The sequence below is a fragment of the Culex quinquefasciatus genome, chromosome 2 (genome assembly GCF_015732765.1).
Source record: "Culex quinquefasciatus strain JHB chromosome 2, VPISU_Cqui_1.0_pri_paternal, whole genome shotgun sequence".
NCBI classification, from domain to species: Eukaryota; Metazoa; Arthropoda; class Insecta; order Diptera; family Culicidae; genus Culex; species Culex quinquefasciatus.
Genome location: NC_051862.1, coordinates 225,076,212 through 225,101,790, shown reverse-complemented (window position 1 = coordinate 225,101,790; position 25,579 = coordinate 225,076,212). Strand labels below are relative to the sequence as shown.

Sequence of the window (25,579 nt, the reverse complement as noted above, 5' to 3'; positions counted from 1 at the left end):
TTGTAAAACATACATGTAAAACATACACCTATTTTCGAGTACCGTAAACTGGGGTGGTGTTCGTGGGGGAGATCGGTTGAAAAAACGACGCGCGGGAATCCGCGAGAAAGTGCTAGAAGATTCTGAAATTCATTGAAGGAATGTGTCGCGTTGTGGCCTTGGGAGTTTGGCCCTCAGTCGTGTGGTGTTCGTAGGGGGAGATTGGTTGGAAAATCGACGCGCGAGAATCCGCGAGAAAGTAATGAAGTTTCTTGAATTTATTGATAGAAGGCTTCGCGTCGTCGTGACTTAAAACAGAGATCTTCAGGGGTTATACAGTGAGGATGATTAGCTCCCACTACTCATCTGTTGGTTCATTGTGTAACTTCAGCTGATCCGTCAATAACGGAGTAGCAGCTAATTGGCAGTCAACCATGCTCATGCTCATGCCCGTAAACTGGGGTGAGATTGATAGCCCGGGTTACATTGATAGAAATTTGATTTGGCCACTAAATTGGATACATCCAATATAACAGTCACATTTTTGCATATGAGCAATTCTCTACGAAATCGGTCTTTTTTCTTCAATTTTAATTTTTGTATTTTTTAATCCGGCTGAAACTTTTTTGGTGCCTTCGGTATGCCCAAAGAAGCCATTTTGCATCATTAGTTTGTCCATATAATTTTCCATACAAATTCGGCAGCTGTCCATACAAAAATGATGTATGAAAATTCAAAATCTGTATCTTTTGAAGGAATTTTTGATCGATTTGGTGTCTTCGGCAAAGTTGTAGGTATGGATACGGACTACACTGGAAAAATAATACACGGTAAAAAAATTTGGTGATTTTTTATTTAACTTTTATCACTAAAACTTGATTTACAAAAAACACTATTTTAATTTTTTATTTTTGATATGTTTTAGAAGACATAAAATGCCAACTTTTCAGAAATTTCAGGTTGTGCAAAAATCACTGACCGAGTTATGAATTTTTTAATCAATACTGATTTTTCAAAAATCGAAATTTTGGTCGTAAAAATTTTCAATTTCATTTTTCGATGTAAAATCAAATTTGCAATCAAAAGTACTTTACTAAAATTTTGATAAAGTGCACCGTTTTCAAGTTATAGCCATATTTAAGTGACTTTTTGAAAATAGTCGCAGTTTTCATTTTTAAATTAGTGCACATGTTTGCCCAGTTTTGAAAAATATTTTTGAAAAGCTGAGAAAATTCTCTATATTTTGCTTATTCGGACTATGTTGATACGACCTTTAGTTGCTGAGATATTGCAATGCAAAGGTTTAAAAACAGGAAAATTGATGTTTTCTAAGTTTCACCCAAACAACCCACCATTTTCTATCGTCAATATCTCAGCAACTAATGGTCCGATTTTCAATGTTAATATATGAAACAATTGTGAAATTTTCCGATCTTTTCGAAAAAAATATTTTTGGAATTTTCAAATCAAGACAAACATTTTAAAAGGGCGTAATATTGAATGTTTGGCCTTTGTGAAATGTTAGTCTTGATTTGAAAATTCCAAAAATATTTTTTTCGAAGAGATCGAAAAATTTCACAAATGTTTCATATATTAACATTGAAAATCGGACCATTAGTTGCTGAGATATTGACGATAGAAAATGGTGGGTTGTTTGGGTGAAACTTAGAAAACATCAATTTTCCTGTTTTTAAACCTTTGCATTGCAATATCTCAGCAACTAAAGGTCGTATCAACAAAGTCCAAATAAGCAAAATATAGAGAATTTTCTCAGCTTTTCAAAATATTTTTTCAAAACTGGGCAAACATGTGCACTAATTTAAAAATGAAAACTGCGACTATTTTCAAAAAGTCACTTAAATATGGCTATAACTTAAAAACGGTGCACTTTATCAAAATTTCAGTAAAGTACTTTTTGATTGCAAATTTGATTTTACATCGAAAATGAAGTTGAAAATTTTTACGACCAAAATTTCGATTTTTGAAAAATCAGTATTGATTAAAAATTCATAACTCGGTCAGTGATTTTGCACAACCTGAAATTTCTGAAAGTTGGCATTTTATGCCTTCTAAAACATATCAAAAATAAAAAAATTAAAAATAGTGTTTTTTGTAAATCAAGTTTTAGTGATAAAAGTTAAATAAAAATCACCAAATTTTTTTACCGTATTATTTTTTTCCAGTGTAGTCCGTATCCATACCTACAACTTTGCCGAAGACACCAAATCGATCAAAAATTCCTTCAAAAGATACAGATTTTTGAATTTTCATACATCATTTTTGTATGGACAGCTGCCGAATTTGTATGGAAAATTATATGGACAAACTAATGATGCAAAATGGCTTCTTTGGGCATACCGAAGGCACCAAAAAAGTTTCAGTCGGATTAAAAAATACAAAAAAAATCGAATGACCGAAATCCTAGAGAACTGCTCATATATGTTCGATAATAAGGTAGCCCTCAGTGCTAATACACTCAAAATTCTCAAAAATTTTGAGCTATGAATTTGACGAGCATTTGAAAAACCTATCAAAGTCACCTGGGGCTATCAATGTTACCCCAGTTTACGGTAGTAATCTCTCAATAGAGAACGCCAAGGTAAGGCTGTAGCGCGAACAGTTTGATTTGATGTTTCTGGGTATTAAAAATATTCTTTGCGATCCAAAAACCATACTCACATGCATTACTTATGGTTAAAACTTTATAAATTTCCATATCCGAGTTAGGGAAGCGCTTTTTCAGTTGCCAATTTTATGCATTCTGGATACTAGACCTTCCCGTTAAAATTTTTTTTAACACTTTTGAAAGTTTAATGGGTTACATATCTTCGTTTGTCGCTCTTTGACGTTTCGAGAAAAAAAAACGCATTTTAATGTTTGACCTAGAATAAACAAAAACAAGAGCACGCAATGTAGGGTACGTTATCCATTAGTGGACATTTTTACTATAGTGGACTCTCTGAAGGGTTTTTGATGAAAAATTCAATAAAATCGCAATTTCAAGCGTGTTGTTGTCTACAAATCTTTTATTTGGCATGTTCAGCATCATTTAAAACAATGTTGGCTGACATTGTCGTGTCCTTTCAGCCAAAATAAGTGTTTTGAGTTCGACATCTGAAATCAGCCATGGCCACTAGCATTTTCACAACAAAACTGCATTTATATTTTATGATTAAATCAACTATCTAATCATTTTTTGACTGATTATTCAGCTTCAGCAGGTCGAAATAATGTAAGTTTAAGGAACTTTACTAAAATAAAGCGAAGAACTGCTAATTTTCGAGCAAAAAATAGAGGGGTCCAATATAGGACAACGAAAATCCAAACTTTTCCAAAAGTGGACTCCTGTTAATTTTAATTACAAAAATAAATAAAAATGTGTATTAAAGCAAAAGTTTCTCTGAAACATACAATAAATGCTTGTTGTAATCAACATAAACGCATATTTTTTTCAATTATGAGTATAAATATAGCTGTTTTCATGTTAAAACTACAAAATATGCTGAAGCCGAAAGAATTTATAATTAATCAAAACTTTAGTTAATGGTACTTAACTGAAGCATAATAGTTGCAGTTTGGAATGATATTTTAGAATAATAAATCAATAACGAAACATTATTTTTAAATAAACATGCGTGGTTTTATCAGCAACTGTAAACAAATCTTTTGTTTAGTTTCGGTCAATCATTTATGTAATTAATATGGAAAAAAAATGCATCAAGATTACTTTTTTCGAATTATTTGTATGTTTACAGTGTTTTTTGAAACGTTTTCTCTGAACTTTTTCGGAAATAAATGTGTTTAAATGTCTGTTAGGTTGTTTTGTTGCTTGAAGCCAAATTTGTTTACAACACATATTTGTTCATGATGAAAAGTGACCAAAATCCATCCTTTATTCATTATATCTATCATTAGACCTACACCATGCATCAAAACATCAAATATCGGTTAAATTTGGTATAAAAATAACAGTTTGCCTAAAGTGGACCCAGGTCCACAATCGGATTATGGACCCGGGTCCACTATAGGAAAAGGGGGTCCATAATAGGCAAAAAATCTTTTTTTTTAAATGGCTATTTTTCAGCTCAAAAACAAAAAACTGATGAAACAAATACTCAAAATTGTTCAAAACACTCCAGATTCCATTATTTGTACAAAGGGTTATGAAAAAGTGCTTAAAATATTGAATATTTGTGAAAAATGTGCTTCGGCTCACCTAGGGGGTCCACTAATGGTTAAAATACCCTAAACAATAACAAACACGTTTTGTTTGGTTGGCCATTCTGTGCATTTTCCCAGTTTACGGTAGTCGAGCTTGTACCTGTGTCAAACGCGTTCGGACCTGAAATCCCTTGGGCCAGTTGTTGCACTTTCATCAATTTTCAGGGTGTGTCAAGTTAGGACGACACGATTGAAACTTCGTTCTTAGAAGAGCGACAACAATGCTCGGAGTTTTTGCGGTTGTTGTTAAATATCTCAGGATTGAAATCGAATTTTGGGGATCTAAGAAGGTCAACAGGTGAGGCTGCACAAAAAGCAATTTGACCCAAAATGCATGTTCGACAAGTGAGTACGACAGCGACGATACATGAGTAGTTCTTAACGTTTTTTTCCAAATCGACTTTTCATTGTTTTTTGTCTTATTTGGATGAAACTATGTCCATACAATTTTGCGGGCCGGTCATTAGAGCTCGAAAATGTGTATCTCTGAAGGGATTTATTAGCAATAAAATATATTAGTTTACTTGTTGCTGTGCCGGTTATGCCCTTTACATACAGAGCTGGGGCTCTGTTTTACCTTACAGTGCAGATGAAGAGTTTTTTAGAGGTAGTCCCGAGCACTCTGTTTCACAGATCTTATTAGGACGTTTGCTTTCTTCCATTCTATGCTACTTTGAAGTATTTTCATACAGGCAGGCATCTACAATATTTGGGTGTTTGGATCAGGTAAAATGTTGGCAGAAAATCTAAGCATTGCGTCTGTTTGTTAGACAAAGTCGCAATATTGAAAAACGCCTAGCCTTAAAGAACCCTAGATGAGTCAATATCAGATGCCTGATGGAAAAACACGCTTTTCCCCAAATTGAGAAGGTCAGTTTTCCGATTTTCAATCCCGTTGTGGGGCCTTCCCGGCAAACCGTGTCTTGAATATTACAACACCGTACAGTTATTTAGCACATAACGAAGGTTCAAGCGAGTTTTTCCCCAAACAAAATATTATTTTTACTGACTGACCATGTTTAAAGTAGAAAAATACAAATCTACATTTTGGCTGAAACTGAAACCTTTCACGACTTACAAAAAAAAATCATACGAAAACACATCATTTGAACTTTGAATCTGTGCTATCACGTTTTTGACCACGCTGGTGCCGTGTTATGGTTGTCTTGCTAAAGCCAGGGTTAATTTAAAAAATAAAGGTAAGGAGGATTATGACTTATGATGACTTATGATCCAGTTTTGCATGCCTACACATTTTCATAGGAAAATACGACGACATCTGCCTGGGAACTGGGCAGATGTAACTATTTTTTTTAAGCTGAATAATCCATGTTACCTAATACTATCGATATAAGGTGATCCAAACAAGGCTGTTCATGGCACACTACGAAAACAGCACCACAAATGCAATGTGATGTGACAGCGTGGTGAACCGAACATGCACCGGAAAAAACGAAGCTTGATCTCTTCTTTCAATTAGCTGAAAATATAGGGATTTTTTATCAGAATTTGTCAAATTGTATAGACTAACTGCTTCAACATGTTTGATCTAATATTTTTTTGTATTTTATCCTGTGTTTTATATTATAGTAAGTACATGGCAGTGCTTTTGAAGAAGGTTTTACTTAATAATTTAAAATAATGTATACATTGCCATACCAAAATGAGAGGGCATCGTAATTTAAATATTCTTTAAATATTTGTCAACTCTCAGAAGGTTGGAAATTTACTTTCCAACAAACCGCGTGGTCCATGTGCGTTGCAGTTTCAACTGTAAACAATTAAATGTCCTTTTTACCTGCAATAGTATGCCCAGCATGTTTTGCCGCCAAATTTGTAGTGAGCATCATTTACGCTTGCTTTCAGCTTTACCTCCATTTTTGTTGAAGACCTTGAAAGCGTTGATCGCAAAGGTGTCTTTTATACATTGCATGCGATTTTATGTTTACCGTGTACTGATAACAAATTTAGTTTTTTGTTCCACAACACCGGAAGAAGTTTTCGTGATAATTAACACGTATCCTTGTGGGTGGGACAAATTTGCCTATCATTTTTTATTCTCAGCTAGCTGTTTTTGCATTTTTGAAAACTGGCAACATTGCACAAGGGGTTTACCGTTTCGTTGAACATCTTAGGATTGGAATTAAGAAATTTGTGAAGGTTTTTATCGTTTTTAACACGAACAGAATCAAGGAAATTTCAGCTTTAATCATTAACATGGAAGCATACTATTCCATATTTAGGTAAATGGGACTTACATGCGATTTTACGTCCTTTTGCTTGTCTGCTTTGAACGACGCCTTCCTCTACCTGAGGGTGGTTAAACATGTTTTTGCCTTATATTAGAGTGCAACAAAACATCAATAATAATTTTGTTGATAGAATCTTTATCGGTACCGATTTCTCGAAAATTTTGCGCCTCGATTCGAGTCATGTGGAAAAATGACGAAAAAGGATTTTTTTTCCCTTGAAAATGAAATATAGCAGCACTGTACAGACGTTTTAATAGAGAATTAGTATTGTTAAGAGTCCTCTGTCCAATGCTAAAGCACCTACATTTAGTTCCGTAGACCTTTAACCTCGTGCTTCAATGAAACTTTTAACACATTTTAATGCACGGTGTTGAATGTTACACCAAAATGGTTTTGCGTTTGGTTTAGACTAGGTGACTCTACTTTATCATTGAAAGTACGCTATGAAACAGTGGGCCCTATGCATATATGACGCCCATTTTGCTGTTATTTCCTGGGCTCTTCTTTTGATGATCTAAATTTAGTGCTCAGAATGAATAAAAGTAATAAATATTACTTACAGCAAATTTGTTCGATAGAGCATACACATTTTGAGATACGAGAAAATAAGTGTTGTTACGTATTTTCCGCCAAGACTTTTACAAAAATCAGGTGTGCCATAACAGTGCGCTGACTGTTTGATGTTGCCATTTTGGAATACATCTCGATTTTGAGAAGGATTGTGCCAAACGTTATTTCAAAAGAGAGACGTTGATTCAAATTTTCTGTTATTTTGGATGCTTTAATGATTAAAATCTCTTTTTTGTTAAAAGGTATGTTATTCTCGTTTACAGAAAACGATATAATTTTATCTAATTCTACTTAAAGTATGTTAAAATTTCCTAATGATAAGATAACATTCCTAAAAAGTCAATGATCTTTTTAATAGAATTCAGAAAAATTTAACGTCAGTAACATCAAATTATTTTTGAAAAATAATCGAATCAGTTTTAAATTTATCTAACGACAGTTTACAAGCTAGTTTGAATTCAAACTATCGTGACAAAAAGTTACACAATCCAAAGAGCTTATCTTAGCATTATTTTTACTAATACACTATTTATAAAAAATCATAGTATTCAATGCAATTAGTTAATCCAATAAATACATTATAAGGAGTATTAATAACCAAAGTAATACTCATCATCAGAGTTGTATCAGTTTCATAGGCATACGGTCTTACAAACTGAAGCATGCTGAACCCTTAGCAAAAACTCATGACGGCAAATCAATTCCTAGCATCCTCATACTCATGCATCCCTCTTTTTAGGTAAACAAATCCATAACACTCATTTAAAATGATTCTAGAATTTACATGCCAACGAACAATGAATTATGGTACAGATATAAGAAATTTTTCAAATAAACTACCTAAAAATTGACGGTAGTTTCAATATTTTACCTGGCTACCAGATATAAGTGACGCCTCTTGCGAAGCCATCACCATGCTACGTTCTCTTCCCCAAAGCGAAGCAGCAGCACAGTCGTGTTCAAGAGTTCGCCGTGATCGCATCGTTGCTCCCGAGCAAAACCTGTGGATTGGCTTTTCAGCAAAGTTGCCTCTCAAATTCTTTTTAAAACAGTTTTACTTATAAGGAAATAGTTTCCTCATACAAAAATCTAATCAAGATGAGTTCGGATAACCAAAAAAGTGAAGTCGAGGTTGAGAATGTTGCCGCCGCCGACGAGAAAGCAGAGACCAAGGAAATCAAGGGAGTTAAGCGGCCCGCTGATGTAAGTATAATTCGAAAAAAATAATGAAACACATGCAAAATAGTTTATAACTGTGGGATAAATATAGTCTATAGAGCCATTTATTTTTTTTCTGTATAAAGACAAGTTTTTTTTTTCTAAACTAGTGAATGTAGAATTTACCGGCCGGTGGTTTACTTTTTTGGTCATTTATATCTATGTGTATTTAAACCAGTTTAAAAAATACGCGGTAAAATTTTCCTTCCAAGCAATCGATTGTTTCTGCAAACATTTTTAACATAGTCATTTGAACTACCACTTTTGGTGGTTAAATAATTTGCTGTAATTTTAGTTTAAAAACATAATTTAACATGGCGGACGAAAGCACGTTTTCCCCTGGCACAATTCTTTTCAAACGATTTTCTTGACAGATTGTTGTTCGTGTTTGTAGAAATAATTATGTTTTTTTTTTCATCATCGCAGATGTCTTGTTTGTAATACTTGGATATTTATGAAATATCGAAAAATCGTTTTTTTCCTGGCTTGGCGTCCTTTTCAGTAATTTCGTTTTGAGAGGAGAGTAGCGTGGTATTGGTGAAAAGATATAAGCCCTCGATATAAGTGTTAGTGAGATAGAACTTTAACACCAATACAAATGTGAAATTAGCACATGTGAGAAATCTAAGTATGATAGATCATTGGGTTGTTTATATAGGCTAATGTGAAATGAAGCAAAAACACCGGCTTCTTGTATCATTGTATTAGTTGAGCAATGAACTTTTATATTTGTGTTACACAAACACGTTTATGGCATTTTAATATTGTATTCTTTTATGAAGGGTAATTTTATGAGGCGTTTGTTCATTAACATTGTGTTTAATTTTGTGCTTATATTTTTCATTGTAAACTAAATATTCTCATTTGTTTCCTCCCAACAGGAAAAAACCACAGAATCCAAAAAGGTGAAGAAGGATGAAAATGGCGCGGGAGAAGAAGAAGAAGACGTTGATGATGAAGGCGAGGAAGTGGAAGGAGAAGATGAAGAGTACGACCTTCCCTATGGTGAAGAGGAGGATATAGAAGCTGAAGGTTAGTTTTTGAATCTGCTTTATTAATCAACCTTATTTGTCGCCGTTTTCGAAATATCCGTTGAATTGTTACTAATAATTCCAAATTTTCTTTTCTTTATTTTTCAGATGAAGAGGAAGAAGAAGGGGATGAAGTTGATGGAGAAGAGGAGGATGAAGACGCGTAATGATGAGATACTAAGTAAGAGTGAGACTAAGTAAAATAGAAATAGGTGATTTATTATTTCGATTTGCGTTAAATCTGCAAATAATAAGTATATGCAACCATGAACATTGTAAAATTTGTTTGTGTATATATTTTAAAACAACAAAGGAAATCCTACCATAGACAGCAAACATCCAGGTTTAAGTTTTCGGTTTAAATTATCAAACTTAAGGTCCCAGGTTGTCTTAAATTAGCGATATAGTCAACAGTTGCATGTGTTCCATGCGCTGTTAGGAAAAGCTAAAACCACCATCAATGTCGTCAATGGACCTGATATTCAGTTGAAAAACATTGATTTTCAGATTGCTTACTTCCACTTAATCTGTTTAATCACGTGGTTATAAATACGTTGCAACGGTCAAGCAATTCATACAAAAATCAATCTGACGGTACCGTGTTTATTGTAATGCATTCACACATTTTGGTAAGTGTTAGCATAAATATCTGCAAAACATGTATTAGCTCATAACGATAGAGAATTTTGAGCGTCAAATAAAAAGTCTAATTAGGAATCTTTGAAACTACTATGATTAATTTATTTTATTGAAGTGCTCCTTATGGGAGAGTCCATCAAGCTTCTCTATTTATTTTAGTTCTTTATTTACATCTAAATATAAAATGTGTAAAGTAACTGATAGCATAAACAAGTCATACAACATTTCATTTGCAAACAAAAATAAACATAATCAAAGCAAATATACCTGGCCATTTGTAGTGATTAAATATGCAATAATATACGGTACAAGATCCCAAACATGAATGCTTTACTGGTTTATTGCAGCGGCATACGGTTGCAAAAATGGCCAAATTTAAACCACAGAGTGCATTTCCCGTCAGCTTTTTTCAATTCAACAGAACATCCATACATTTAAGTTTCCATGTCTGTGTAGTAGATTTGTTATATTCCCAACAAAATTACAAATTACAATACATAATAGTAAGTTACAATAAACAATTGGTTTGAGACTACAGAAGAACGAATTATAAAACACAGGCGATCAATAGTAAGCATACTTTCATGTATTACAGAAATAAACAACATGTGTTTTTAAGTCTTGTTTTATTTTAACACTGCGTATATCTACTGAATATAAAAAATCTCTACAAGATCGGTTGAAAACAAGATGTTAAATTGGTATCGACTACGTTGTTTGAGACATTAATTGCCCAGAGAGTAATTCCAACTCAAAACAGGACATTTTCAGGTACTACACCATATCATTTTTGAGTATATGGAGCCAGTTGCACTCGACCTTAGAAAAGGTTGTAAGTATCTCGTAATCATTAAATTGACCTCAGGAATATATTCGCCTGATAAGGTCCAGTTTGTGACGATAAACTACTATCCCTGTACTAAGCAATCGAAGCCAGAAGGGAAAAGATCACCAGTTGTGTTGGTCCGAGCCGGGTTTTACGAGGCGGAAGCGTTAACGCTCGTGGCTACGTGACTCGGTCAAACTAGCAACAGCATAAAGTGACGCCGTTTATCGTTTTCAAGAAATTTTCAATATAAAAAAAAAAGGTTTCTGTAGCGTAGCAAGTTTGAAAATGTCATCTCATATAACGATACATTAGCTGCTGATTTACATAATTTTATTTGTTCATCATTGTGTTTGTTCAAAGTATGGCACACGTTAAATGATTATTATTTCCCTTTTCTTGCCAATTATCTTTTCCTTGAACTGCACTTGATGATCGGTGTGCACCTTTTTTCCTTTGATAGTCAAATTTTTGATCAATATTTAATCCTCCATTTGTATTTTTGAAAACTGTCTGTTCTCGCTGTAGCCTGTGGATCATTATTCGATATATTCCTATAATATCACTGCGTGGACCGTTAATGACTGATTTGTCAATCATTTCTGAAGTTATTCCAAGACTTTCTAATATTTTGCGAGTTTCATGTTCAAGAGGATGCATTATATTAAGCGTAGCGGTAGGATACATGACATGTTTTCCATGTTCTTCATCAATTATTCGTTGCAGGTGGTCTCTGAAATCTCCGGTCGATGTTTCATCACTGTTTTCTTGTTTGTTTGCAAAATCTAGTGGACTAATTCTCTTTTTTACTAAACGACTAATGGAAAACCTACGATTTCTATTGCTGTCTTTTTGGCTATAGGTATTATTATTCGAGTTATCATTGGAAAAACATGATTTTTTAAGGTGGTTTGTGCAAGATAATTCTATCTCTATTGGATGTAAAAAGTTGTCTTCTAAAACACTACCTGCGCGTTTGGTGCAACATTTAATAGTGCGTAACGATGGTTCATTTGTTTCATTTTGATTGGCAGCACTATTATTTCTGCGACTGGATGATTTAGCTGGAGAATATTGTCGACGTTGGCCTCTAGTAGAAAAAATCCAAAAATACTTTCTACGCGTCTTAGGAACTTCACTTGTATTATCATCCTCGTTTAACATTTTGGGATTCATACTTGAATCTGTTTTTCTATTGGTAACATTTTTGAATGTTTCTGCATACTCAAACCATTGGCATTTCAGTAGCTGTTCGATTGTTGGTCGACGGGAAGGTGCCATTACTAAGATGCGTTCTGAGGATGGAATGTAACAAATAAAATTTTGGTTTGTATTTATTGTTTAAAATAAAGGAGGATCGCATCAACAACAATGCATTTTTTAAAATCTATTACTACGGTGTGATTTGTGCGTTGTTCAATGTTTATAATTTTAAATGATTTTGGCGAAAGGTAGAACAAATATTAGTTTTCACAATTTGGCAACACTAAATTTGCATATGTTGAAAAACTGTCGCATTGCGCTGTTAAGCACATTAATAAAATTGGGAATCACGAAGAAATCAGTTGAATCCAATGTTACGCTATAATTAGGGGCCATCCAAAACAAAAAAAAAACACTATTTTAAACTACTATCACCATACGTAATTGACAAATTTCTTGTAAATCCCAGCTTCATGAACGCTTGTTAAATATTTTTGAATGGTCATTTAATTTTACAAAGTATTGAATACTTACGTATTACTCTACAGCAAGGAAGGCTTAAGGTAGAAGAAATTTCAAACTCTCCTCTTAGAACGGCTGTTCGGAGTAACGGCACAGTTGACGCTTTAAATGGCATTTTTGCGTGAAGCATAAAATATACCAAAACACCTAATGCCCAGATGTCAACCTAAAATTATGTTTATTTTTTCAAATAAAATGATGCAAAATAGGATCAGTACACATATTCTAGCAATACTTACTGGACCACCTATGTAATGGTCGTCACTAAACAGCTCGGGAGCGGCATATGGTGGTGAACCACAGAATGTATCCAAATGTTGCCATGGACCGTTGATGAGCTGAGTACTGAAACCAAAATCAGCTAATTTGACTCGATCATCGCTAACCATAAGGACATTTTCTGCCTTTATATCACGGTGAACATATCCCAAATTATGCTGAAAAAGTAATATTATCATATCCTCGATTAGTATAATAATCGAACTGTTACGTACTAGATGTTTCACAGCCAGTAATAATTGATGGAATATTACTGCAGCATGATACTCTTCCAACGGTCCTTCTTCAGCAATTCTGTTATATAGTTCTCCACCCTGTACCCACTCACTTATAAGATGTATCTTTCCGAGAGTTTCAATAACTTCGAATAGTCTGAAATTAACAAGAACTGGTTAACATTGAATAGGACAGCAAAAAACCAATGGAACGAAGCATATATACAACTTTTAAGCACTGAATCGCAATCGCAATTAATTTCAGCTAGAATATGACGTTAAACAACAGAAAGAAAATAAGTTAGACTATTCTAGATAGCAATGTTAGTGAAGTTTATGGAAATATTCTCTGAATGTTTTGATTGATTTTAAAAGGTAAAACTATGCGGAATTCTAAATGGCTTATTGCATCATTAACCGTACCTGAGTATAAAAGGGTGAAATACTGATTCTAGCGTTGTAACTTCCCTTGAAAGCATTCGAAGCGCTTTAGCATCTAAGCGACTGGTATCCACTACTTTAATTGCAACTTTATCTGAATTTATAATATATATATATTGATCAGTGTACATTTAAGCAATTAAAATTAAAAAAAAATGTGACTTACCTTTGGTTAATTGATGAACGGCAAGTTTGACACGTGAAAAATTACCTCTTCCGATGTCTCCACAAAACCGATAAAGTCCTATCCTCCGTCCGAGTGCCACCTGGAATGAGAATGTCCAATTACCGAAGAACATGGTTACGGCTTATAAGCAATGCCATTCGAAATAGGGAATCGGCTGTACCCAACCCTCTCTTAGATCAATGAAACTTTGTAGACATGTTATCCATGGCTCATATAAACCATTCTTGTGTAGCCATTTGCACTCGATGATGACATTTGAGAAGGGCGTATGTTATCGTATCAAAAAGTTGTCAAAGACAAACTTGTAAGAAATTTGCCGAGCTTTCTGAAAAGATTAAACTGACACCATTTATATGACATTTTAAAATTTTGGAGAATTTCTCAACTTTGAAGCTAAACGCACTTTTTTTCCGCACAGATTATTTAAAAAAATCCTAAAATGTTGAATAAATATATTTTTCTCTTAAGATTTACTCTGTAAAGTTACAAAAAACATGCTTATTTAAAAAAATGAAAATGTTGTTCTAATCTCTCTGTGTCATCGCATATTTGAAAATTGCATTAAATTTTTTATAACATGACATGTCTCTTTTTTAACAATTGCGTAACCCTTTGTGCAAAGTTTCACGCAAATCAAAGAGGGGTCGAGGCAACTTTTTCCGATTTCGTGTGAGTTGGCAGAGAATGACCCGTATATGTATCATTCTTACATAAACCACTATAATTAATTGAACTTTCATTATACCTCTTGTGAGCATCTTGGATCACTCTGCAGGGCAGCGGTAAACCTTTGGTAAATAGGTGTTTTTGGACGTGCAACAGCTTGAATTGCCAGGTTCGGTTCCACTTGAAAAAAATAAATATAAAAAATCACGTAATGATTTTTATCGACGAAAATTTAACTTACTTATTCATTATTCTGTTGAATAAAACTGAATATTTGCACTGATGAGTGTATTACGGTGGTTCATATTGATTGTCAATCACTGAAATATAAAACAGGTAAATCTTAACATATATTATTCTGATCCTGAAAAAACAATATCTAATTTGAAAAAAGTTATTGATTATTCTACAAAACAATGTCATGCAACTTGAAAAATATTTAACAGTGCTTCCCGCGAAATGAAAATGTAGCGTAAATTAGACTTTTTCAATACACTCATAAATAAATAATTTAGACATAATACAAATATTGAAACTTTATATAAGTATTGTTGTTGTTTTTTTTTTTCATTTCTAAAGTGAAGCATAATCCCGCTATGAATCGGTCAGTGTGTTTAAAACAAACCGTGACAATAGCGCAGGGGCTGTTTATTTCTTCAATGCTCTGCATATCATTAAGCTTAGGGGCAACGTTTTGTATACAACCCCGCGACCACATTGATTGACCGTGCCACAGAGGAATAAGAATACCCTCGAGAACCATTTTCTGTTCCGTTTTTGTTCAAAATCGATAATTATTCTTTGCATTGGTTCTTGGAATATAAAGAGGATACATGAAAATGAAAATGTTACAGCATGCGAGGGTTAATTATTTCATCTGTTTACTGCTGTAAAACTATTTCAATGTTTAACATTGTTTCAATTGAACAATTTGAGTACAAACCGGTTAGATATTTTGAAAAAAAAATCTTAGCTACAATTTAAGTTTTTGTTAATCGATATAAATCATACCGGATTAATAACGTCTCACAGAAAATCAAAATTTTGCTAGATTGGGTCAAATGTTTGAAATGAAATTGAAGTTTAATGTTTCACGATTGATCGCGCGATATATCAAATTCTATATTCAGATTCAATTACGCTTAATGCAATATAGGAAACATGCTGAAGTCATATGAATTCCACTCTGAATTTTTTTAAAATCGTATTGAAAATATTAAAATCTGCTCAATTAAAAAAAAAAACACTCTTTCACATAGCCTTTATCAAAGCAATTATTTTAATCCATTTTCATAATACTTCAATATATTCTTGCAGTCTCAGTCATCTCAGTTACATTTACGAAACATTATGATGAATGCTTATCAAAAAATATAACATTGAAATTAAGTACGTCTCGGACCATAACAAAAAACTTCAAATGACATTAAATTGGGTGAAAAGAAGTAACATACAGCTCCACTAAATATTTGTTTTGAGATTAACATTTTCATTCGAAACAGGTTAAGCGTATCAGAAATTTAGCTGACATTTGTGAATCACGAGTAGTTGTTTGTTGTAATAATAACTTTTCCTTCCGAATGTGTTCTCTTTGTATTGATGTGTTTAACTAATATGTCACTGACACCAGCACCGTCATCAATTTTATACACAGCTTTGCACTAGAACTCATTTTCTTCATTTCCATTGTGAAAAATGTGGTATCACTTGTTGTTTAAACCTTTAAAATAAATTTGCCCAAAAAGTTTTTATACCTTTTTGCTTAGCTAGTGAGAGAATGTTTATCTCTCACACGGGACTGACGGTGGAATGAAAACCCAGAATTTTGTGTACATAAGCCAGCCTTACTAGTGAGATTTGCGAGAATCCAACAGTGGTGCCAATGCCTGTACTAGTTTCTGTTTTACATGGCATGGCAAACATGGTATTATTTTTATGGACATAGTTATTCTCGGGTGATATTTAATTTGACGATGTGTAAATAGTTATTGTTTTATTTGAATGTTCATACAAGTGGAAAGTAGGGTTCTAAGGCATACTTTATGTGTACAGAAATAGAGCACGATTGTATTTTCAATTCTTGGCCACACACTAGCCACACTGTAAACAGCTTCTCTCCTCTCATGTTCTAGAGAAAGTATCAATCTTATTCTCTCGATTTCTCTGTTGTGATATAATGATGTTCCCGTGTTGAAATGATCAAATAAAACTTGAGTGTGGCATTTTACTTAATTTGCCATTGTGCTCTAATCATGAAAAAATGAAAAAAAAAAAAAGTGTATTCGCAAAATGTTTGCAGTCAAGTGAAAGAAATTTCCAAACAGCTAGAGCATTGTGCTTGAATCTCGATTGATGGAGAAATTTGAACTTAGAATGTGTGTATTACATATGTTTGACAGAAAGTAGACAAGGTTGTTCGTTCCGAATTGGTGATTTAATTTCTCGAAAGAACATCATAGTTTTCGGATTGGTTAACGATCGCTGTTACTGCACCAAGGGACCATCCATAAACCACGTGGACACTTTTTTGGGTATCCCCCCCCCCCTCGTGGTCTATTGTCCATACAAAAAAAAACTTTTTGTATGGATCATGGACAATCGCCATACTCCCCCTCTGAAGTGTCCACGTGGTTAATGGATGGTGGAACACATAAGATTTGGGAAAAAACGAATGTTCTACCTTCAATCAGTGTTAACTGTTTTTTCCTGGCTGAGATGTTCCGTTTCAGTAAAAGTGGACTTTGCAAAAAGATTTGCTTCAAAGGGAAACAAAATATAATTGCGAATACTAAAGAAAAGGTTTTTTTTTTTCAAAAGAGAAAGTCGATAATTTGAGTGAGTAGAATTATATATTTTGCCAAAAATATCACCACAACTTAATAATTAACATTGTTTATCAACAGCTGCAGTGGAATTTTCTTCATCATTTTGTATGTCTGGCTTCTGTCTCTGCCTAATACGTTCAAGTAAATCTTCTTTCCATTGTTCTTCTGGAACTCCAATTGCCCAATCCGGAACTGATGTTACTGGAAGCTTAAAATTAGCCATGACATCTTTTATCTAGAAATTTATTTATAAAAATTGGAAAATATATGAAAAACATTAGAATACGATAACACAACAAATTAATAAATTTAACATGATCGTGCTATTTCGTTGTTTCGCTTTTTGTTTCGTTTTAATATTTGGACTACAATCAACATAAACGCAATGTAAACAATTAAAAATCGTGTTTTTGACTGAACGTTCTGTACATTGTCTCAAAATTATAATCAAAAATGTAAACAGTAGACGTAACATGTAAAAGTGACAAAACGAAATCTGACCGAAATACTTAATAATTGAAAGCCGCACAAAATGGCGTTATTCAATCAATCGATATGTTGATAAACCCGATTCTTTAATTTTAACAGTTCTGTTACGTTAACACTTATTTTCCCAGTCTTACATTTCAACACTAGGTAAACCAAGTTGGACGAATGTTCGACTTGTGTTGAAAAAAAAAATCATATTTAAAATATTTGAAAATAGTTGTTACTTAAATCAAACATAAATTAAGAATCGTGTGTTAGTATATGTTTTATAGGGTTTACCTACCTGAGCTACTTTTGATTGATCTATTTCAATACTAAGAGCTTCTGGTCTAGGAGTGTTCCAAACATCTAAATTGAGAAACTCTTGATTGTTATATAACACATTACTAGAAATTGATCTTTCTGATCGATCCACCGTCATTTCATTTACACGAGATTCATCGTGTGAGTCTTCATTCAAGTCATGTATGCTTAATGGCTGATATCCCATATATTCATTTTCTTCTGTCGACTCATTATCACTGTCTTCGGACGTTATTTCCAAATTTATTATATTGTCCTGCTCCATACAAAAGTTTTCTTCATTTTCTGTTTGTTCGGGCAAATCAGGCAATCCCATTTTCAACAAATAATGGAAAGATCTTTAAAATCAGATACCTGAAAAAAAATTATTTGTGTTTTGATAGCATGCATGTTTGTTAAAATCACCACAGAAATACCTGTCAAACTCCTTCGAACCACAACAACTGTTTGTTGGGTGGCAACCAAACGGGAAATTGTTTATGATAACCTTTATTAATTCGTCATCAGAGTTGATTCTGAAAATGTTGAAAGACGAGAAAACTGGTATTAAAACAGGTAATTTTACATAGTTTTATTGTATGAATGGTCCTATATACTCATATTTATTTTCAAAAATTAGCAAGTACCTATATATGGAAACCAATATCAGAAAGCACGAAACAGTTTAAAGAAAAAGTAAGTTTTTTGTCAACACTTTAGAGTGTAACTGAGTACTGACATTTTTCTTATTACAGATTCCCTTAATTTTCGAGAAATCCAATCTGATTCATGCATCGAATCGAGTGCATTTTATTAAACAATCGCCATCTTTACAAAAACAAACTTTTAAAAGGCAGATTAGTAAACCTCATATATATGATGCGCTCAGTGAACATTCGTCTAAAAATAATGCGCTGTTCAGTTTCCAATGTAATGGAATTGTTTCTCCAGGAAACATTATTTCAACAAATCAATCTGGATTTTCACCACACATTGATCCATACGTCAGTATAACTACAAAAAGCTACAAACCGTGGAACTGTCCAAAGGAGCAAACCATCACATTCTGGAATTGGAATTCAACTGAAGGGAATAACTTGGTGAATCAGAAGAAACACATTCCACAAGCTGTACTTTGCATGAGAAAACAAAGTTTAACATCACAGTTTCAAAGTGAAATGTCCTCTAACTATAATCATAAATCTCTGATTGATTTGGACAAAGGTGCAAGCTTGCTCAAATCAGTTGTACTTCAACCTACGTGTAACATCGACTACAGTACTGAATATTCAAGCTATAAAAACAAATTTGACTGTTCGCGATTGTTTAAACAACGCAAATATTGAAAAAAAATCACGATAAAAAATACCTCAGGTATAAACATACGTCTTGATTCTTTGAATTTGTTGTGTAGTGGCTTCGATCTAAAAAATATACTGTCAAATAGGTATAGTCTGGTAGACTCAAACATGGGATATTTGGTTAAAGCTTTTATTTAAATTTAATTTTTCGCTTTTTAACGTGTTTTTTAAATCGCCTTAAGTAAGGGGCAATAAAAAAACCCCAGGTCAAAAAAATGGTTTGTTGGACCTATATAAAAACTGTAGACTAACCATATTCTAATTTCATAAGCACTTTTCTGCCAAACACATAGCTAGATGAGCGAATTCCGAGTGTAAGTGTTGAGTCTACCAGACTATCAACTTTGTGTCTTATTTCAGAGGGGTGATTCTTGAGTTCTTTGCAATTGTCAACTGAACGCAAGGTTTTGTAGACAACAGGTAATCATAATTGTGCTACGCTTTCTTATGATTAGAACATTCTATTTGAAACAGAAATTATCGATCCAAAAAGTGTATAGTTTCCTTGAATGCATTTCTTTGACCGATTTTAGTTTGGACTGATATAAAACTGATAAGCTTAAAAAGTGGAGTGATATTTAGAGGCTAATAATTATTAGTTACATTTTCCTCGGCCTTTGAAAGGGAAAACCTCTTTCAATTAAATCACCAAAGATGTTTTCACTTAATACATTTATTTTTATTTTTTTTAAGAATAAATCTTTTCTCTTCACATATTTGTTTATTTCGATATAATTTTCTTTTTTTTTTCTTTTTTTATTATATCTTCGAGTGGCGACTTTTTTTTAAGAATCTCTCAGTGAAATAAATATATGTAAATACAAAAAAAAATCACTTACTTGAAAACATTAACACAACAATTAACAATAATTAACGTCAATATAACTAAATACGAGGTAGGGTACTACCCTGGTCGTTCGCTGTGAGTGTTCGATTGCTGGCACTCTAATGAAGGTTCGAATATGGGTAGTATGCTTATTAACTTTTTCGACATCTCATATCCTCAATGTCGTGACGGTTAAACAAGGGAGTCTGTGTGATGTGTCACTACACCTGTTACAAATTTCCTTTGCTTTGGGGAATGGGAAATTTCTTTTAATATAAGCACTGGTATTTGTAACAACAAAATTCGTACAAAATAAAAACATATGTACGTGGGTGTACAGATTACTGAACATAAGATGACGATCTGTTTCATCAAGCGAACACCTGTGAACTGGACCAAGCTGCCGGCGGGAATGAGAATTATTCATCTTACAATAGAGACTGTCAAGAGAAGAAGCAAAGGCCAGCGATCGAAAAACGGCTTTGTTGACAACTGGCGCTTAGGACCTATTGAAAACAATCTTGAGATATTAACATTAGATGATTAAGAATGGCCACTGAATCCATCTTATAAATGAATGGTATTGAAGCACTTCAAATTGTGTCATAGACATCCCGGATTGGTTTGACTTTTTCTCTTAGCTTTCGCAAATTACTGTTAAAAATGGATTTTTTTAAAACCTTGATATCTTTTTGCAATAGCCTTCAACACCCATACTCCTATAGGTCAAAAGATAGTTAATTTTATGGACTATAAGCCTACAGTTTTATCTTTTTGGCCAATCCCAGTTTTTCTCATAGTTTTTCAATTTTTCTATAAGAAACATTTTACATCGTTAATTTTTGCCCTGTAGGAAAAGAAGACGGCACTTTTTGGTCTCAATTTTGTCATATTTAGAATCCTCGGACAATTTCACGTAAGTTAGAAGTATTGGAGTTGTAACTTTGATTTAAAAAATAATTAAATAAAGCATTTTTGAAAAAAATAAAAAGATCTTACCTTATGATCAATACGTCAAATACTGTATCAAGTAGGCGAAAACCTGTTTTACCCCTAATCCAACAAATTGTTAAAAATATTTTAATTCATTCTAAATGGAAATTTTTCCAATCAAATCTACAACTCCAATACTTTAAACTTACATAAAATTGTCCGAAGATTCCGAATATGACAAAATTGAGACCAACAAGTGCCGCTATGGCGGCTTACAGGGTAAAAACTAACGCTGTAAAATGTTTGTTATAGAAAAATCAAAAAACTATGAGAAAAACTGCAATTGGCCAAAAAGTTAATACCATAGGCTTATAGTCCATGAAATGACCTTCCTTTGACCTATAGGAATATGGATGTTGGAGGCTGTTGCAAAAAGATATTAAGGTTTAAAAAAATCCATTTTTAACAGAAATTTGCAGAAGCTATGAGAAAAATTCAAACCAATCCTGGATGTCTGTGGCACATTTTGAAGTGCTTCGAAAGCCCTTTCGAATGCACCTAAGAGAGTTGGAATTGACGAAGTTTTACGAAAATGTGAGCAATTTTAACATTTTTTAGGTTTTTTGGACCTCAAACTTCGAAGCCCGTTTTACCCCACTTCCCTTTGTCATAGAGGGCTCCTATTTGGCATGAGCTCATCTCATGTACACTGAAAGCCCGACCATGGTAGTTTTAAGAAAATTTGCTAAAAATGCTGCTTATTAAATTAACTGTGGCTTTTTGGTGAAAGTAAACGCAAATATGGTAAAATGTACCATGCTTCCACAAAATTGCATGGTAGCAAATACGAAATCATTATCATTCTCTCCATAATCGAGGGTTAAAATTACCATACCGCTCTCGACATAGTAAATCGTTAATCAGTCAATCCAAGCACGGAATGTTTTTAGCAAAAATACGTCGGTGCGTGTTCTCAATTTAACCCTACAATATGGTAGCAACTACCATGGTTGGGTTTTCAGTGTATAGACAAACAAACGCTGAAAGTTTCATCCAAATCGGAACACCTCGATACGACCTGGAGTCTGTGATTAACAGAGCAGCAAGTCAGACGTGCGTCCCTCACACACAAAAAAAAGTGCTAAAAAGTGCAAAAAATGCCTCACGGCGAGAAAAAGAGGCAGTCCTCACCAGAAGGATCCGCAGATTTGAAGAAGCTAAAGAATGCCGAAGCGCTACCTGCAAAGCCAGGCAGTTTGAGCAAGGACGCTCAAAATTCGTCTGGAAACCAGTTCGCTACCTCCCTGTGGACGTAAGCGAGAAGGAAGAATTTGAACGACGGGAAAAGGTGCCACCCATTTTTGTGAAAACATCGTCATAAAACTTGGTGCGAAAGTGGTTGACCGGATTTATCAAATCTGGAGCTTTACGAGCTTCCATTCGCTTGTGTGCTGATGGACTCAAAATTCTGCTACCTGGCAGAAAGGATTACAACTACGTTCGGGATTTCCTGAACAACACAAAGATTGAATACTACAGCCATGACGATCCAGGTAAACGCCCCATGAAACAGGTCCTCCGTGGCTTGTACGACATGGATGTGAGTATGCTGAAAGAAGAGCTCAAAACTCTTAAGTTGAATGTGATCGAAGTCTTCAAGATGACGAGACACAACAAGGACATCAAGTTTCGTGATCAACAGTACCTGGTTCGTCTCGAAAAAGGATCAACAACGCCGACTGAGCTGAAAGCAGTTCGGGCAATTTTCAACATCATCGTGACTTGAGAACGTTATCGTCCAGTGCACCGTGACGTGACACAATGTTCGAACTGATGTCAGCAAGCGACGACGAGGCACCAACCAAATCGTCGTAAGACACCACCAACTTTCATGGACGTGGATTTTCCTGCTTTGGCGTCACCAGGAGTGGTTCCAAATCTGCAGCCATTGCCGTTGAATCAGCGGCAAAAAGTTGCAGAGAATACAACACCTCCAAGCTTCAGTCATCAACCGAGGGAAAACCAACCAGCATCAATGGATGAAGGCAGTAGTGACCTGTTTTCACCACAAGAACTTCTGAATTTTTTCATCGAGATGACAACAACACTGCGTGGTTGCAAAACTCGTGCAGAACAAGTAAGAACGCTTGGAGGATTTATCTTGAAATACAGTTCGTAGTTTACTCGTTCTATTGATTTTGAATAATTCAAAGAATGTTTTATTTTAGTTTTAAGTTAGGATTAGTTGTTAAAATATTTTTTTCTTTTTTACCCAAATGTCTTCGATTCAATGCAAAAATGTAAAACAATTTGAAGTTAATAAATGAATGTGAACAGTTGATAATAAAACGAAAAATACAACAAAGATGAAGAGCATTGAGCCATACTACTTAGCATGTAAAAGAAATGTAAGGAAGTTCAATAAAGACATATTTAATTTCCAAAATTCGATACGATCTGTTACACATTGGTGAAAAACTCGCTCTTAAGGGTATTTCCCGTAGGGGAAATGGAAATACTACTTTAAAAAACATAATCTAATTGGATTCGAGTACAAAAAAAATAGATTTTTTTTTATATAATTTTATTAAAAATAGATTTTTGTTTGTGATGGTGTTTTGATTACAGGTTCAAACCTCTGTTGTAATAATATTTAAACGCGCTTTCAGTTCATCTGGCACATCTACATAAATATGATCAGTTCCAATTTCATACATGAAATTTCGAAGTTTTTCCACATCAACAGCATCATCCGAACTGGACCAAATCGTAAATGTTACATCATTAGTCGTTTTTAATGCTTCGTAAAGCTTTTTTAGCTGCGTAAAACTATTTGCTGCTATTCCAGCACGGATCGGGAATGTAATAGGTGCGCCTAGCATATCTATTTTATTTGACTTGATGGTATCGATCATGCACTGAATGTTCGTTTCCGAATAAAATCCTTCGGTAGAATGTTGGTCCCACTTAGTAGTCCATCCAATGGATAATACAACAGGCCCAAGTTGTTTTGCACACTTGAAAAATCTATCATGGTCCACTGGAATCGTTGACGTGTTGTTAACTGGGCCGGCCAATATATCTGCATTTATCCAAGTAGGGTATTCTACCGTATCGTACAATGTTTTAATCAAGTCAATCGAACTTTCTAAAGCTTCAATTGATTTGAAGTCCAATTTTATTCCTTTTACATCAGCTTTTTTTGCCTGTTGATTAAATTGGAGACATTTTTCCAGAAATTCTTTCAAAGATAGATTTGACTGTGTGGCTGGCGGATGAGCCATAATCGGAATTTTCTCTTGAGGATTCCCGTTTTCTAAATGTCCAATAAGAATATCAGCTTCTATAAAATTTGTATTCCCTGAATGAAAAAATAAATAAACAAAAAAATGTTATCTAATTGAAATAAAAACAACACTACAATTGTGTGAATGATTGCAAACAAATTTCAGTTGTGAATTGTGAAATGTTGAAAATTCTACTGCACACAATTTACAACCTATCAGTATTCGAATGCAGCTAATATAAACTTACCATTTAGCACATTTACGAGGTAATCTTTGTTGTTCACCGCATGTGCCCATGTAACATCAGTCAATTTTGAGCTATTTACATAATCCTGCATTGATAATTTCCCTGAGGTAAAAATATCGCTTGTTGACGCCATTGTTTGTGTTTAAAGTAATCAGTTGTATATTTAATTACCAGTTGAAATTAGGAGAAACAATAGGCTAAGAAAAAATACCATTTCACTTGTTCAGCCCTGATGCTTCAGAATCAGAATTTAAACTAATTCACTTATCTGTCAATGTTCAAAATATACCATCGTATAAAATGCTTTCCGAGACAAATACTTACGAAGGAGTGTCGTCAAAATTGAACACATACATGCATAGGCAAGACAAAATGGCAACGTGTATGTGATGTGTTATGGAACGTTATAAGTATCTAAATTTTGGGTTACGGTTGAATATAATAGTTTTCAACTTAATTAAACTCAATAGTTAGTATTCACTATTGACCTTAGCATTTTTATAAACTTTTTGGTAAAACGCCGACTCGAAAAATCATGAAAACATCAAATTGAGTGCGTAACGTAACGAAGCTGTGTTGACCTGCGCGCGCATTGTGACGTATTTTTACGCACAGAAGAAGTAAACTTGAAGGCAGTATCACCAACCCAACGTGCCAGTTGGTTTTAGGTTCTCGTCGGGTTAAGTCGAAAAAAGTCAGAAAGTCGTGAGTAACCGAGTGAGCGATGTGTTCTAAAAATATAATGTGCTATTTAAAGTGAAATGTGTGCTGCAGAATAAGATGAATATCTGTTGCAAAAAGCCTCCAGAGCCTAACCAAATTGAGCAATGGTTGGTAACACTGTGATTCCTACAGAAAAATGCAACTGCAACTGTAGAATAAATTGAAAGTTGAAGACGACAACGTGATTCACTTTGAAAAATGTGCTGCAGTGAAAAAATAATGTGTGGCTTTCGAGGTTATGTAATGAAAAAAGATCTACGCACGTTTATCTTCACTTTTGTTTCGTTCGAAAAGTTTTAGTGGTTAAAGAGCAGTTTTTTAGTGAAGTTGATAAATTGAAGAGTCAATTTTGAAATG

At 34.0% G+C, this 25,579-nt stretch overlaps 4 protein-coding genes across 9 annotated transcripts; 1 reads left to right on the top strand and 3 right to left on the bottom strand.

The window, feature by feature from the left end:
* The first annotated feature begins 7,955 nt into the window (after window positions 1–7,955).
* LOC6048344 (acidic leucine-rich nuclear phosphoprotein 32 family member B) lies at window positions 7,956–10,528 on the top strand. Its single transcript, XM_038251750.1, has 3 exons — window positions 7,956–8,225; window positions 9,122–9,272; window positions 9,380–10,528. The coding sequence occupies exons 1-3, from the start codon at window positions 8,121–8,123 to the stop codon at window positions 9,436–9,438; spliced, it is 315 nt and encodes a 104-aa protein (XP_038107678.1). The 5' UTR covers window positions 7,956–8,120; the 3' UTR covers window positions 9,439–10,528.
* A 524-nt stretch (window positions 10,529–11,052) lies between these two features.
* On the bottom strand, window positions 11,053–16,427 carry LOC6048348 (serine/threonine-protein kinase NIM1). Of its 5 annotated transcripts, none has more exons than XM_038251740.1 (9): window positions 16,004–16,398; window positions 14,491–14,569; window positions 14,329–14,429; window positions 13,563–13,662; window positions 13,379–13,490; window positions 12,956–13,112; window positions 12,701–12,898; window positions 12,474–12,627; window positions 11,053–12,031 (listed from the first exon to the last, which is right to left on the bottom strand). In XM_038251740.1, coding segments are annotated over exons 2-9 (1,761 nt in total). In that variant the 5' UTR covers window positions 14,492–14,569; window positions 16,004–16,398; the 3' UTR covers window positions 11,053–11,093. The 5 variants fall into 5 exon arrangements, with proteins under 5 accessions (XP_038107668.1, XP_038107669.1, XP_038107670.1 ...); XM_038251741.1 differs by lacking the exon at window positions 16,004–16,398 and adding an exon at window positions 15,704–15,994; XM_038251742.1 differs by lacking the exon at window positions 16,004–16,398 and adding an exon at window positions 15,779–15,994.
* Window positions 16,428–17,079: 652 nt separating this feature from the next.
* On the bottom strand, window positions 17,080–19,286 carry LOC6048346. The gene is made up of 4 exons (XM_038255947.1): window positions 19,215–19,286; window positions 18,283–18,381; window positions 17,847–18,220; window positions 17,080–17,309 (listed from the first exon to the last, which is right to left on the bottom strand). Exons 3-4 carry the CDS (start codon window positions 18,180–18,182, stop codon window positions 17,133–17,135), a joined length of 513 nt encoding a protein of 170 aa, XP_038111875.1. The 5' UTR covers window positions 18,183–18,220; window positions 18,283–18,381; window positions 19,215–19,286; the 3' UTR covers window positions 17,080–17,132.
* Window positions 19,287–23,532: 4,246 nt separating this feature from the next.
* LOC6048345 (protein FAM151B) lies at window positions 23,533–24,901 on the bottom strand. 2 transcript variants are annotated; one of them, XM_038255946.1, is made up of 3 exons: window positions 24,671–24,901; window positions 24,500–24,601; window positions 23,533–24,326 (listed from the first exon to the last, which is right to left on the bottom strand). In XM_038255946.1, the coding sequence occupies exons 1-3, from the start codon at window positions 24,711–24,713 to the stop codon at window positions 23,596–23,598; spliced, it is 876 nt and encodes a 291-aa protein (XP_038111874.1). In that variant the 5' UTR covers window positions 24,714–24,901; the 3' UTR covers window positions 23,533–23,595. The 2 variants fall into 2 exon arrangements, with proteins under 2 accessions (XP_038111874.1, XP_001865279.2); XM_001865244.2 differs by lacking the exon at window positions 24,671–24,901 and having other exon boundaries at window positions 24,500–24,664.
* Between the last annotated feature and the right edge of the window lie 678 nt (window positions 24,902–25,579).